This window comes from Budorcas taxicolor, chromosome 4 (genome assembly GCF_023091745.1).
Source record: "Budorcas taxicolor isolate Tak-1 chromosome 4, Takin1.1, whole genome shotgun sequence".
Classification (NCBI taxonomy): domain Eukaryota; kingdom Metazoa; phylum Chordata; class Mammalia; order Artiodactyla; family Bovidae; genus Budorcas; species Budorcas taxicolor.
In genome coordinates, this window is record NC_068913.1 from 72,881,657 (window position 1) to 72,893,741 (window position 12,085).

The window sequence follows — 12,085 nt, forward strand, 5'->3', positions numbered from 1 at the left end:
AAAAGTCATGTACATCAAATAAATCACTCCCAAAGGGGTTTTTAAGCCAGAAAGAAAGAAACCAAATCATTGATATGTCAGTGATGGGATTTATGCATTCAGAAAACAGCCCTTCAACTCCATCTAAAGGCACTTTGCTATGCAGTGATTCATTAATCTGACACAACTATTTTAAAAAGGTCAACTTTGCATTTTATGGCACATATGTATACTTTATGATATGATAGAGTTACTTTTTTAATTCATATGGACAGTATATTTATATCCTTGTTTCATAGGATTTTAAATTATTACAGAAGAGTTTATAGTTTTTATGTGTTGTATTTTGCTGTGATGCTTATATTTGCCAGACTTATAAAATGCCAAATTCTTGACCAAGACTGTGATCTTCACATTTTTTACTGCATTATTTCTGTGGGAATGACTATGATCTGCTTTGTAATAATCTACTTAAAATCTGCCTACGTTATGGGGCACGGGGCTATTCCACAGCTCCTGTCCGCTCCACTGGGGGTGGATGAGGCAAGTGGAGTGGAGAAGTGAGGGGTCAGTATTGTCTTGCCCTGGGTTAGTTTTATATGATGCTGTTGTTTAGTTGCTACATCATATCCGACGCTTTGCACCCCTGTGGACTGTAGCCTGCCAAGCTCCTCTCTGTCCATGGGATTCCCGAGGCAAGAATACTGGAGTGGGTTGCCCTCCTCCAGGGGAATCTTCCCAGTCCAGGGACAGAACCTGCGTCTCCTGCATTGGCGAGCAAATTCTTTACCACTGAGCCACCAGGGAAGCCCCCTTCTGTATGATCCCAAGGTTTAAAAAGTAACTCCACTGTTCTCCTAATGGGGAAAGAAGAGAAGGCAAGAATTTAGCAGTTTGTGTGATATAATGTATCTTCAGGGGGTTGGGTTGAAAGACAGTGAAGCAAAGCATTTTAGAAGTTAGGTTTCTTAGTGTTTGAGATGAAATGCACATAAGCATGGAGAGGAGCTCACGTTCTCAAGAGGCCAGTGAGAATTAAAACCCTCCAAGGGACAGCACGTGTGCACCTCCCACCTCATAGTGGATCTGGGATTTATATGTTCATTGAGACCTGAAAGATAGGTATGCTGTTGACATCTTTGTCCCTACTTTTCTTCAAGCCAAGTGGATACCATTGCACTCCCGTCCTATCCCGGCTGTTTTCCACCTGGAAGAGGGCCACAGAAGAGGTTCTCAAACATGTTCCTCTCTGCAGTCCAGGGTTCAGAGCAAGGCCACTGGTTATAGATTGGTCACCCCAACTTCCCGCCACACCTGTTCACCTGAAGCAGGCCTCTGAGTATTCTGAGTTCTTGATATGTTTGAAAACAGGGTGTGTCTACTTAAAGGACTTTTTTTTTTTTTTTTTGAAACTTTGAAAGCCACCTGTAAACCAAAAATGCTGGGTTTTACTTCCACTCCTCTCGGTGTGTTTGGGAAATGTTATTGTTAGATAATCTTTCTGGTTTCAGTTTTCTCATCTGTAAATGTCCTAAATGTAAGATAATGTTTGCTTAGAACCAGCTTACCATCCAGGGATCGAACCTGGGTCTCCTGCATTGTAGGCAGACGCTTTACCGTCTAAGCCACCAGGGAAGTCAAGAACCAGCTATGTCATAGAAATTTCTGGAAACATCACTAGCAGCATTACTCTTTTATTGTAGCTATTTAGTTGCTAAGTTGTGTCCGACTCTGCAATCCCAAGCAAGCATGCCAGGCTTATTACTCATTTACTAGTATTGCATGATAGTGCTATCATGATAACAGCACACGTACTGCTCCTGTGCCTTGAATGTTACTGAGATAATGAAGAAATCTAACTGAGGAGCCATTTTCTCTTTAGCTTCTAAAAGGCAGGGAAATGATCTACAGTCCCTGTTACAGGGGACTCTCTTTTCTGTAATGTAATTGCATATTTACTGAAGATATTTTTATGAACAAAAAATGAACAAAAACTTTTTCTCAGCCGTTGATTGGTCTTCTTGTCAGTGATCTAAAAAGTAGCTGGACATTTGTGATGCAGAGTTTTCAAAAAGATACCTTGCATTGTTTCACTGAGTGGGCTCAGCAGATTAAAATCTGCTGAACCAGAGTTTTTTTGTGTTGCTTAGAAATACTTAACATTTAAAATATGTACTATTTGACATCTTAATTAAAACATTTGCAGGTACTTTCAGAATAGCATTGATTTTGACCTTGGAAGCTAATGTCAGGTTAGCTGATTTGTAAGTGGGCAGCCCTGTGTCTCTGCTTTTATTTTCACATCTTTCAAAACATATCTCCACCCTCATCACTCACCACTTGGCTGCTTTTTCCCCAGGCTTCCGGAGGCTTCCATTCACAGGTTCTTTCCTGACAAGACAGAGCTGACTGTGTCAGGAGCTCCCTCTTGAGGACAGACTTTTGAAGGGAAACTTAACAAGTTTCCGTTCATTTAGACACTGCAATTGTGTTACATCTCAGTGCAAGGGAGAAAGAAAGGATTTTGTGAGACACAAAAGTTAATTTTTTGTTTTTTTTTCACCTTTGTTTCCATCAGGTCAGCCACCATCCACCTATCTCTGCATGTCACGCTGAGTCTGCAAATTTTGTTTTCTGGCAAGGTAATGTGCCTCTATCATTTTGTGTAACATTATCATTTACTGTAAATGTTAAGTGGGCCCTGGACTTGGATCTCATTGGAACAATCTGTACCATTTGATGTTCTTGCCTCTCATCATTGAACAATAACTGCCATTTGTTGACTTCATAATTAAAGTTTCTGGAGGATAATTTGATTGTCTCCTTCTTTAAAAATTCTCAGTCTTTGTCTGGCCCATCACCATTGTTTATTCCTGTAACTTTTCCCTGTATCTTATTCTGCATCCATTTGAAATGCCTCGTGTATTTCAAGAGACATTAAATATTTACAGTTATTAGACTCTAGACTGCAGAGGGTTCTTTTGCTTTTGAAAACTTTAAATTTTATGTCTGAAATTTTACATTGCCAATTTTTTTTCAATTTGGGGTGGTTATTCCTATGTTCAGTTTATTATGCTTTTAATTTGGGAGGGATGGTTGCTCTGAAGACAAAATATTGCTGCTAATATTTCCTAAGTGGATTAATTAATTTTGTTAACTTATTTATTCCATAGTCAGTGTGCTATGAAAAAGAAAATTTGAGCATCCCAGTGTTTTGAACCATGAGCACATGTCAGTTTTTTAAAAGATTATTCTAACTGGTTAACACCTGATTTGCCACATGGCCTTTTTTTTTTTTTAATGTATCTATAATTTAAAAGATAAGAGTATTTTGTGAAAAATTTCCCTCCCCCATCCTAGTTCCCAGCCATCCATTTTCTCTCTCTGGAGGTGGTATTGCTAGTTTAGATTACAACTACTATGGTTTCCTTTTTGAATCTTTGCTACTAAAATTTAGAATTGAAGCTTGACTGAAGACTTCTTTTTCATTAAAATACTTTGGAAAAATTTCCCATAATGTCTCTAACCTCCTAATTGCAGTGACATTGACCTTGTAAGGACTATATTGTTATTATTACTTTCAGTTCAGTTCAGTCGCTCAGTCATGTCCGACTCTTTGCGACCCCATTAACCACAGCACGCCAGGCCTCCCTGTCCATCACCAACTCCCAGAGTCCACCCAAACCCATGTCCATCGAGTCGGTGATGTCATCCAACCATCTCATCCTCTCTCGTCTCCTTCTCCTCCTGCCCTCAATCTTTCCCAGTATCAGGGTCTTTTCCAATGAGTCAGCTCTTCCCATGAGGTGGCCAAAGTATTGGAGTTTCAGCTTTAACATCAATCCTTCCAATGAACACCCAGGACTGATCTCCTTTAGGATGGACTGGTTGGATCTCCTTACAGTCCAAGGGACTCTTAAGAGTCTTCTCCAACACCACAGTTCAAAAGCATCAATTCTTCAGTGCTCAGCTTTCTTTATAGTCCAACTCTCACATTATTACTTTAGTTATATGTTATTTAATGGAAGGGGTCTTAAATCAATCACAGTTTTCTCTTCAGCTCCATTTGCTTCTTCCTCATTAGCTTCTTCCTGGGCAATTCCACCTCTCCATAAGTCCAAATCTTGCTTTTTTTAAAAAAATCCATTTTGACATTTTTCTACCTCTTAATTAGATTTTTTAGATCATTTACACTTATTATGATTATTGACATGTGCATGCATGCCTGCTAGGTCACTTCAGTCGTGTCCGACTCTTTGTGACCCCATGGACTATAACCTGCTAGGCTGTCCATGGGATTCTCCAGGCAAGAATACTGGAGTGGTTTGCCATGCTCTTCTCCAGGGGATCTTGTGATTATCGACATAGTTGGGTTTAGATCTGGTCTCTTGTATGTTTTCTGCCTGTCGCATCAGTTTTTTGTTCCCCTTTTCTCTCTCTCTCTCTTTTTTTTTAACTTTCTTTTGTATTGTTATATGTGATTCCGTTGTGTATTTTTTGTTGCTTTATTAGCTATATGTCTTTGTTCCATTTTTTAGTTGTTGCTTTAGGATTCATATATCTTTAACATACCACAGTCTCTTTTCAAGTGATATTTTGCTAATTAACCTATAGCAAAAGAAACTTTAAAAAGTGTACTTCTATTTTCCCTTCCCCAACCTTTCCTATTGTGGACAAACATTTCACGTATAATGTTATAAACCCTGTCATACATTATTACTACTTTGCTTTATACAACCAGTTATCTTTTGGGGGATAACAACTTGGAAGATATATACTGTGAAGTGATGTGAAGTGAAGTCACTCAGTCATGTCCGACTCTTTGTGATCCCATGGACTATAGCCTACCAGGCTCCTATGTCCATGGAATTCTCTAGGCAAGAATACTGGAGTGGGTTGCCATTTCCTTCTCCAGAGGATCTTCCCCACCCAGGGATCGAACCCCGGTCTCCTGCATTGCAGGCAGACACTTTACCATCTGGACCACCAGGGAAGCCGAGATATATACTGTACAACTTACCTAATTAAAGGTACAAGTCAGTGGTTTTTAATTTATTCACATAGTTGTACAATCATCACTACAGGAACTTTAGAACATTTTCAGCACTCCAAAAAGAAACTTCTTCAGCCAGTACCCACCTTTTAATGGCTCCCCAGCACCACACCCTCCTGCCCCCGTCCCCCTACCTTCCAGTTTCTGTCAGCCTCTTGCATCCTTATGCGAGCACTGATCTTCTTTCTGTCCCTATAGGTATGCCTGTTCTGGACATGTCATATAAATAGAATCCTGCAGGATGTGCTCAGGGCCTTCCTGGTCCCAGCCCGTCTCTCTCCTAGACCAGGCCTTGCCCCGCTGCTGGCCTCCATGCATTCACCTTTGCTCCCCCGTGGTCTGTGTATTGTCACCTGGCAGCCAGAGGGATCATCTGTCCCTGCTCTTCTTTTTCTATTCCCTGTTTCCCTGATGGCACCACCGCTCGTGCCTGCTGTAGAAATCTGAAATCATCCACAAATTCTCCCTGGCTGTCACAGCCTGCATCTAATAATGTCACCAAGTTCTATTTTTGTTTCCTTAATGGTTCTGGGACCACTTTCTTCCCTTGCATCCACTACTACTGTCTTGGTTCACTTCATCCTCATTGATCCTTTGAGTAAATACAGATCACCTGCTTCTCATCTCACCTGCTTTTGTTCCATTTTCCACATTGCTGCCAATTACCTTGGCAAAGTCTGTATCTAATCACATCAATTCTCTGTCTGAACAAACACCTTGTTTCCCCCAGTGCACCCAAATCAGCTTCTTAGCCAAGCTTATCAAGCCTGCTGTTTGTTGTACTCAAGCTGTATTTCTGCTCTTCTCTCTAAACAACCTGAGACCCATAGAACAGAACCACACCCTGTTCTCTCACATCGCTCATGTCTTCGGCCTTAAACTGCCTTTTCTCTGCCGGGTGAACTCCTACTTACTCTTCCAAGCCCAATTTAAGTGGCCCTTTCAGACAAGCCTCTTCTGATGCCTTCCCCAAGCATGGTGCTCATTCCTTCTTCTCTGGTTCCATTTCACCTTATTTCAACTTATTCAATGATAGCCTCTCATGGGGGCCTTACTTCTGTATGCCTTTCATGCTGGGAGTTCTTCCAGGGGGTTGGGGGGCAGTGATATACTTTGTAGATTTAGGGTTTCTCTAATTCTGTTCCAGGTACTCATTTGCTGTTTATATTGAATAATGATAGATTTTATTGTGAAGAGACTATCCTATATTGTGATTAACCATTTATCCAGCCTAAGAAACCTTTGATCTACCTAGCTCTCCCGCTAAATATGTAATATTCAGTATTATTTCATTTCAGATGTGAGATGGAAAAACAAATTCTGGGGCAAATCCATGGAAATCGTTCCGATTGGCACAACCCATGTGACTCTGCCAGTGTAAGTTCCCCTTCTGTGGTTAGGAACTTTATAGAATTTAGGGCCAGGGTTTGGAAACAGGATGCCCACTGTCCCCCGTGGTGCTGAGAGTGTGTGTTTTTCTACGTTTGACAGTGGCTTCAAAGGTTCCTCATTTGGACAGTCTCACATTTTCATTCTCTCTAATGGAAATGCTTCCTGGACACCAAAGTTCCCTGAATAGAGTTTTTAGAATTTTCATTTCTACTTTCTAACACAATTAGGAATGATAAGTTTTCTTTAACATTGTTGTCCTGCCTCACTGTCAAAACTTTTTTTTTAAAGAAAGCCATGACTTTGATCTTTCAGGGATGATTGATACTTATTCATAAAGCAAAGTGGTCATGGTTGTGGTCTCTGGTGCTGGAGCTCATATGCTCACACTGCTACTTACTAATTGCAAATCCTTGGGCAGGTACTTAACCTTTCTGATCACCAGTTCCCTCATCTGTGAAATAGGGATAATAAACCATCTACTTCATAAGACTGTTGTGATGATTAAACAGATATGGAAAGCACTTGAAATAACACTTAAAATAGTCACATTCATGTCAGTGAATGGGAAAAACCACGACAATGTTCTAAAGTTATTAGCCTCCAATTAAAATAAATTAATTAAAAATAATAATACTCGGCACATAGTATGTGCCATGAAGTGTTTGGTTTGGGTCTTAATATCATTATCCTCATAATTATTATTTCATTCTGTAAGTCATACCTGGAATACTTTCTCATTGTAAAAGATTTAAGATATTTGTATCTTAAGATTTATATATAAAATATATGTGTGTGTGTGTACAGGCACATCTCAGAGACATTGCAGATTTGGTTTTAGATCACTGCAATAAAGTAAATATTACAATATGAATTTTGGGGCTTCCTATTGCTTAATGAAAGTTACTTTTTATATACTTCAGAGACATGAAGTGAGGAAATGCTGTTGGAAAAATGCCAATAGTCTTGCTCTACACAGGATTGCCCCAAACCTTCAGCCTGTAAAAACTACAATAGATCAAAGTCTTTCCTGTATACATATGTGCCTACATATATGTACCCACACATGTATATACATAAATATATAGTGCATGTGTCTGCCTGTGTGTACATATGCGTGTGTATGTGTGTGTGTGTGTGTGTGTAGATGGGGCACACTGTGGACAACCTCTCCACCCTCCCCTTGTTACTCTCCTTTCATAGTTTGATGATTTTAGACACACCTCCTCTGGTTCAGTTTCTTCCTCTGTCAAAGGACGGAGTGGGTTGTTTCAGGAGGCCCCCCACTTCCAGTGGAGCCTCTGCAGCTCCGGGATCTGACTGCTGCCACCCCCGAGGCGCCCATGGGGAGGAGAGTGAAGGCTCTTAGACCATCCAGCATGGCTTTCTTGGTGTTAGGTCTGTAAATGAAGGAATAAGAAATTCATCACAGGACTTGTTTTTGAAATGCTTGTTTGCTTTTGCTGCTGACTCCTCTGGGAGCTGTAACTTTGCCTTTCTCTCCCTTTAGTTTTGGAGATCATTTTGAGTGGAACAAAGTGACCTCTTGCATCCACAACATCTTAAGTGGGCAGAGGTGGATCGAGCACTATGGAGAGATCGTCGTCAAGAACCTGAATGACGATTCCTGCCACTGCAAAGTGAACTTTATAAAGGTAACCTCGGTGCCTGTGGCCCCAGACCGGCCTTGGCAGAACTGGGCCTCAGGGCACAGGGTGTCTTGGGGAACTTTTCACCTTCACTTTTGTGCCAGGGCCCCCTGGTCTCAGCCTTACCTGTCTCACTTGGACCAGGGTCACAGTCCCTCCTAGCCTCCTTCCTTCCTTTACCCCTCTATGGTCTCTCTCCAGTGAGTCTGCCAGAGGGACCCTGTTGAAACAAGTCATCATGATACAGTATGGATGAGCCTGGAAGGCATTATGCTAAGTGAAATAAGCCAGACACAAAAGGACAAAAATGATTCCATTTATATGAGATACCTGGAGCAGCAGCCAGATTCATAAAGACAGAAAGTAGGACGGTGATTTCCAGGGACTGGGAAGAGGAAGGAATAGGGAGTCATTATTTAATGGGCACGGAGTTTCTGTTTGGGAAATGAAAAGTTCTGGAGATATATAAGGCAATCATTATGCAACTTTGTGAATGTACATAGTGCCACTCAATTTTACATTAAAAAATGGTTGAAACAGTAAATATTATGTATGTTTTAGCCCAGGTTAAAAAATGAAAGTCACATCATATTTGACCAAAATCCTCTGACAAGTCCCATCTTTTTCAGAACAAACGCTTACATCCTTACAATTGCCCATGAGACCTAGTAGAGTCTGCATTCCCCACCCCCATCACACACACTCACACACACATACCCCTTTCCTCTCCCACCTCGACTCCTGCCACCCCTCATCCCCTTCCTTCCTCACCGTCCTCTAGCTGCACTGTCCTTCTTTCTCTCTCTCCATTTCCTTCTGCTTGGGATCCTTTCTCCAGATCCTTCCATCAGCCTTGTTAGTCACCCTCTTTCATATCCTGTTTTCTTCAGAGTGTTTATTAACACCTGCAGGTAGCTTGCTCGCTGTTGCTTTACTTGCTTATTTTCTGCTTCCCACACCCTCCTTGCTATTCCTGACTCCAGCAAAGCAGAAGCCGGATCTGTCTTGCCCACTGCTGTGGCCAATGCCTGGCAGTTTTGCCTAGCACACAGCGGAGTCTCGTGCACATTCAAGGATAAATGAACAGCTTTTCCTCAGGCAAAGAGCCTGGAATCATCTGCTTACCTATCCAGCTTTCCATCTGCCTTGATTTGAGTCCGTTTCCCCACCTTCTCTCCCTCCTGAAATTCCCTCTTGCCTGTAAAAATCTCACATATACCAAGTGGCCTTAAAGGATTACCCTCCTCAAGGAGTATTTGCATCTAATTAAGGTCAAAATCATAAGCCAAGAGATTAGGTTCTAACTGTGGAATTTTGCACAGTACCTCTCTGTACCACCTGTAGCAACTGAGGGGCATTATGGAGAGATGGCTTGGAAGCTTTATTATTATCCTGTAGGTCAAACTGGGTTGTAGATAGAATTAGTAGTGATTTGGCATAAAATAAGCTGGCGCTGGTGGTAAAGAATCAGCCTGTGAATGAAGGAGATGTAACAGATGCAGGTTCGATCCCTGGGTTGGGAAGATCCCCTGGAGGAGGACGTGGCAACCCATTCCAGTATTCTTGCCTGGAGAATCCCATGGACAGAGGAGCCTGGCAAGCTATAGTCTATGGAGTTGAAAAGAGCTGGACATGACTGAAGCAACGCAGCATACAAAGATGACCCTGCCTTAAAAGCTTCATCTAAGGTCTTTCCAAACAGAAGCAAAGGAAGCTTGAGTAAGGGATATATATACCTGGGAGACTGACAGATAGTAGGTTGATTGATTGATTGATCCAGGTGCAAGGTACCCTGCTCTCAGAAATTTGCCCAAAGAAATGTCCTTCACTCCCGTTTATACCATCCATGTGGTATTCATCTACTGAGGACCAGGGAACGTATTTTCATAGCTATGAGAGATGAAAAGAATTAGAACACCGGATGTGCCTCTGATGTTGAAAAAGAATTTGAAAGCAGCAGTTTTATGTGGGGCATGACTGCCCCTTTCTGTGGCTTCCTAGTAAGAAATTGAACTTACTGACAAATATCTCTACAGAGAAAATATGACTCCTGCTTTAGAATAAACTTAAAAGTCTGGACAGTGTTTGCTTTCCTTTTTACCTGACTAGAGAACTCACTGTTACATTTCTGATTAATCTTTGGGGTACTGCTATATTCTGCCCTTCCTCCCATTTTTACTTTGGACTTGGAATGCGGAAGCCTGCCCATCAGATATGGCCTGGAAATTTCACTCTATTTTATTGGTTTCCAAATATGGATTCTGTTTTGGCTGAAAATAGTGGTAGAATTTTTTGATTTATGGAGTAATGCCTTCTGGTCTTTTGCAGATTTTTAAGGCAGGCAAGGCAAATTGAAAAACTCAACTCTAGGGACTTAGCGCTCCCTCTGCTGACTGCACTGTGGTACTGTATATGTAAAATCCACAAGGCTGAGCCTAGCTGAGCTGTTCTCAGTCCAGGACCAACTCAGTGGGAATGTGGATTGCATAAGGTTCCTATAAGTTAGATGAGCAGGTCTGGTTTGGGGGAAAAAAAATTAATAGTAGAAACTGAAAGTTGATTGGTTTACAAACTTGGTAAAAAAAAATTTGGTTGTTTACAAAGGATTGTCTAGTTCCTTGAGAGAATAAGTTGTGTGAGTTACATTTCTTTTTAATTGCAATAAAGCCACAGTGACAGGCAGGGAACAGCTGTTCCGGAGGGGGCTTAAGGGTCAACCCCCACCTGGTGGATGAACCCTTCCTTCCTGCAGTGCATGATATGAAAGTAGATAGACAATTATGTCTTACACGAATGTTGACGGCTGAGTTACAAAATATAAATAAAGGACTAGCTTACTAGCTTCTAATTTTTATTAAATAATTAAAAGTATGGTTTTTTAAAAAGCCAGAACCAAGAAACCATATGCAGCATAGAATCATTCTTGCGGGTTTCTTTCCTCTTCCTTTTTTCTCTTAACATTCATAATAAATTGACCCCAAAACACTAACAGATGACTCTCCTTTTAATCCTAGGCGAAATACTGGAGCACTAACGCCCATGAGATTGAAGGTACAGTGTTTGACCAGAGTGGAAAAGCAGTACATCGGCTCTTTGGGAAATGGCACGAGAGCATCTACTGTGGCGGCTCCTCCTCATCCGCTTGCATCTGGAGAGCAAGTTAGTATCTGGGTTCGCCAGGCGGAGCAAAGGGAGGGCGAGGCCAGAAGAACCCCGCTGCGGGTGAACGTCAGCGTCCGTTTAACATATCCAGCCTCTCTTTGAACCATGCTAGAGCTACTGGCTCTTCTGTCATTCACCTAGTTATATCTCAGACTCATCCTCATGCTTATCAACAGTACCTCTGTTGGGCTGGTCAAGTCCTGGGTTCTTAATCCCAGAACAAAGCCATTGCTTATCCATGGTCACACATCATTCCCTGGCCTATACCAGGCACACAAGAAATAATATTAGTGAAGTTCAAGAAGTCATTCTAGAGATAGGGAAAACTTGCTGGAAAAGCAGAGTGACCTACAAGAGTTAGGGGGTCCCCTAGATTTTCCCAATACCATAAGCCACTCTAATCTTTCCGATAATTCTAGAAAGATGCTAAGTGCATTAAGCAAATGGGGGGAGAAAGGGTAAGGAGGCCAAAACTTCATAACACGTCCCCTAAAACATTTTAAGAGTTTACCCATCTTTTCATCTGATAAATATCTTCCTGAGGCATGGTTATACTCTAGAACCATTGCTCTTAGAGAGTACCCTTAAGATGCTTTAGGCTGATCAAAATAAAAAGAAAATCTAAAAAGGAAAGCCATTCTAATAGTGGCTTAAACCATTAGGATATGTACTATTACTTAACAAGTGTGGAGGGGGTGGCCCCAGGCTTGTTACACAGGCAACTTACCTGTCTCAAGAACGTAGATCATTGAGAACACATTGTGCATGCTAAGCCGATTCAGTCGTGTCTGACTCTACGACCCTATGGACCATAGCCCATCAGGCTCCTCTGTCCATGGGATTCTCCAGGCAA

At 41.6% G+C, this 12,085-nt stretch overlaps 1 protein-coding gene across 1 annotated transcript in view; it reads left to right on the forward strand.

Moving 5' to 3' along the window:
• The window catches only part of OSBPL3 (oxysterol binding protein like 3), a 95,512-nt gene that overhangs the window by 71,979 nt on the left and 11,448 nt on the right, over positions 1 to 12,085 (forward strand). Inside the window, exons 16-19 of the mRNA XM_052638651.1 lie at positions 2,558 to 2,621; positions 6,331 to 6,409; positions 7,932 to 8,076; positions 11,085 to 11,229. Coding sequence (XP_052494611.1) covers positions 2,558 to 2,621; positions 6,331 to 6,409; positions 7,932 to 8,076; positions 11,085 to 11,229 — 433 coding nt within the window. The remainder of the gene's footprint in view (positions 1 to 2,557; positions 2,622 to 6,330; positions 6,410 to 7,931; positions 8,077 to 11,084; positions 11,230 to 12,085) is intronic.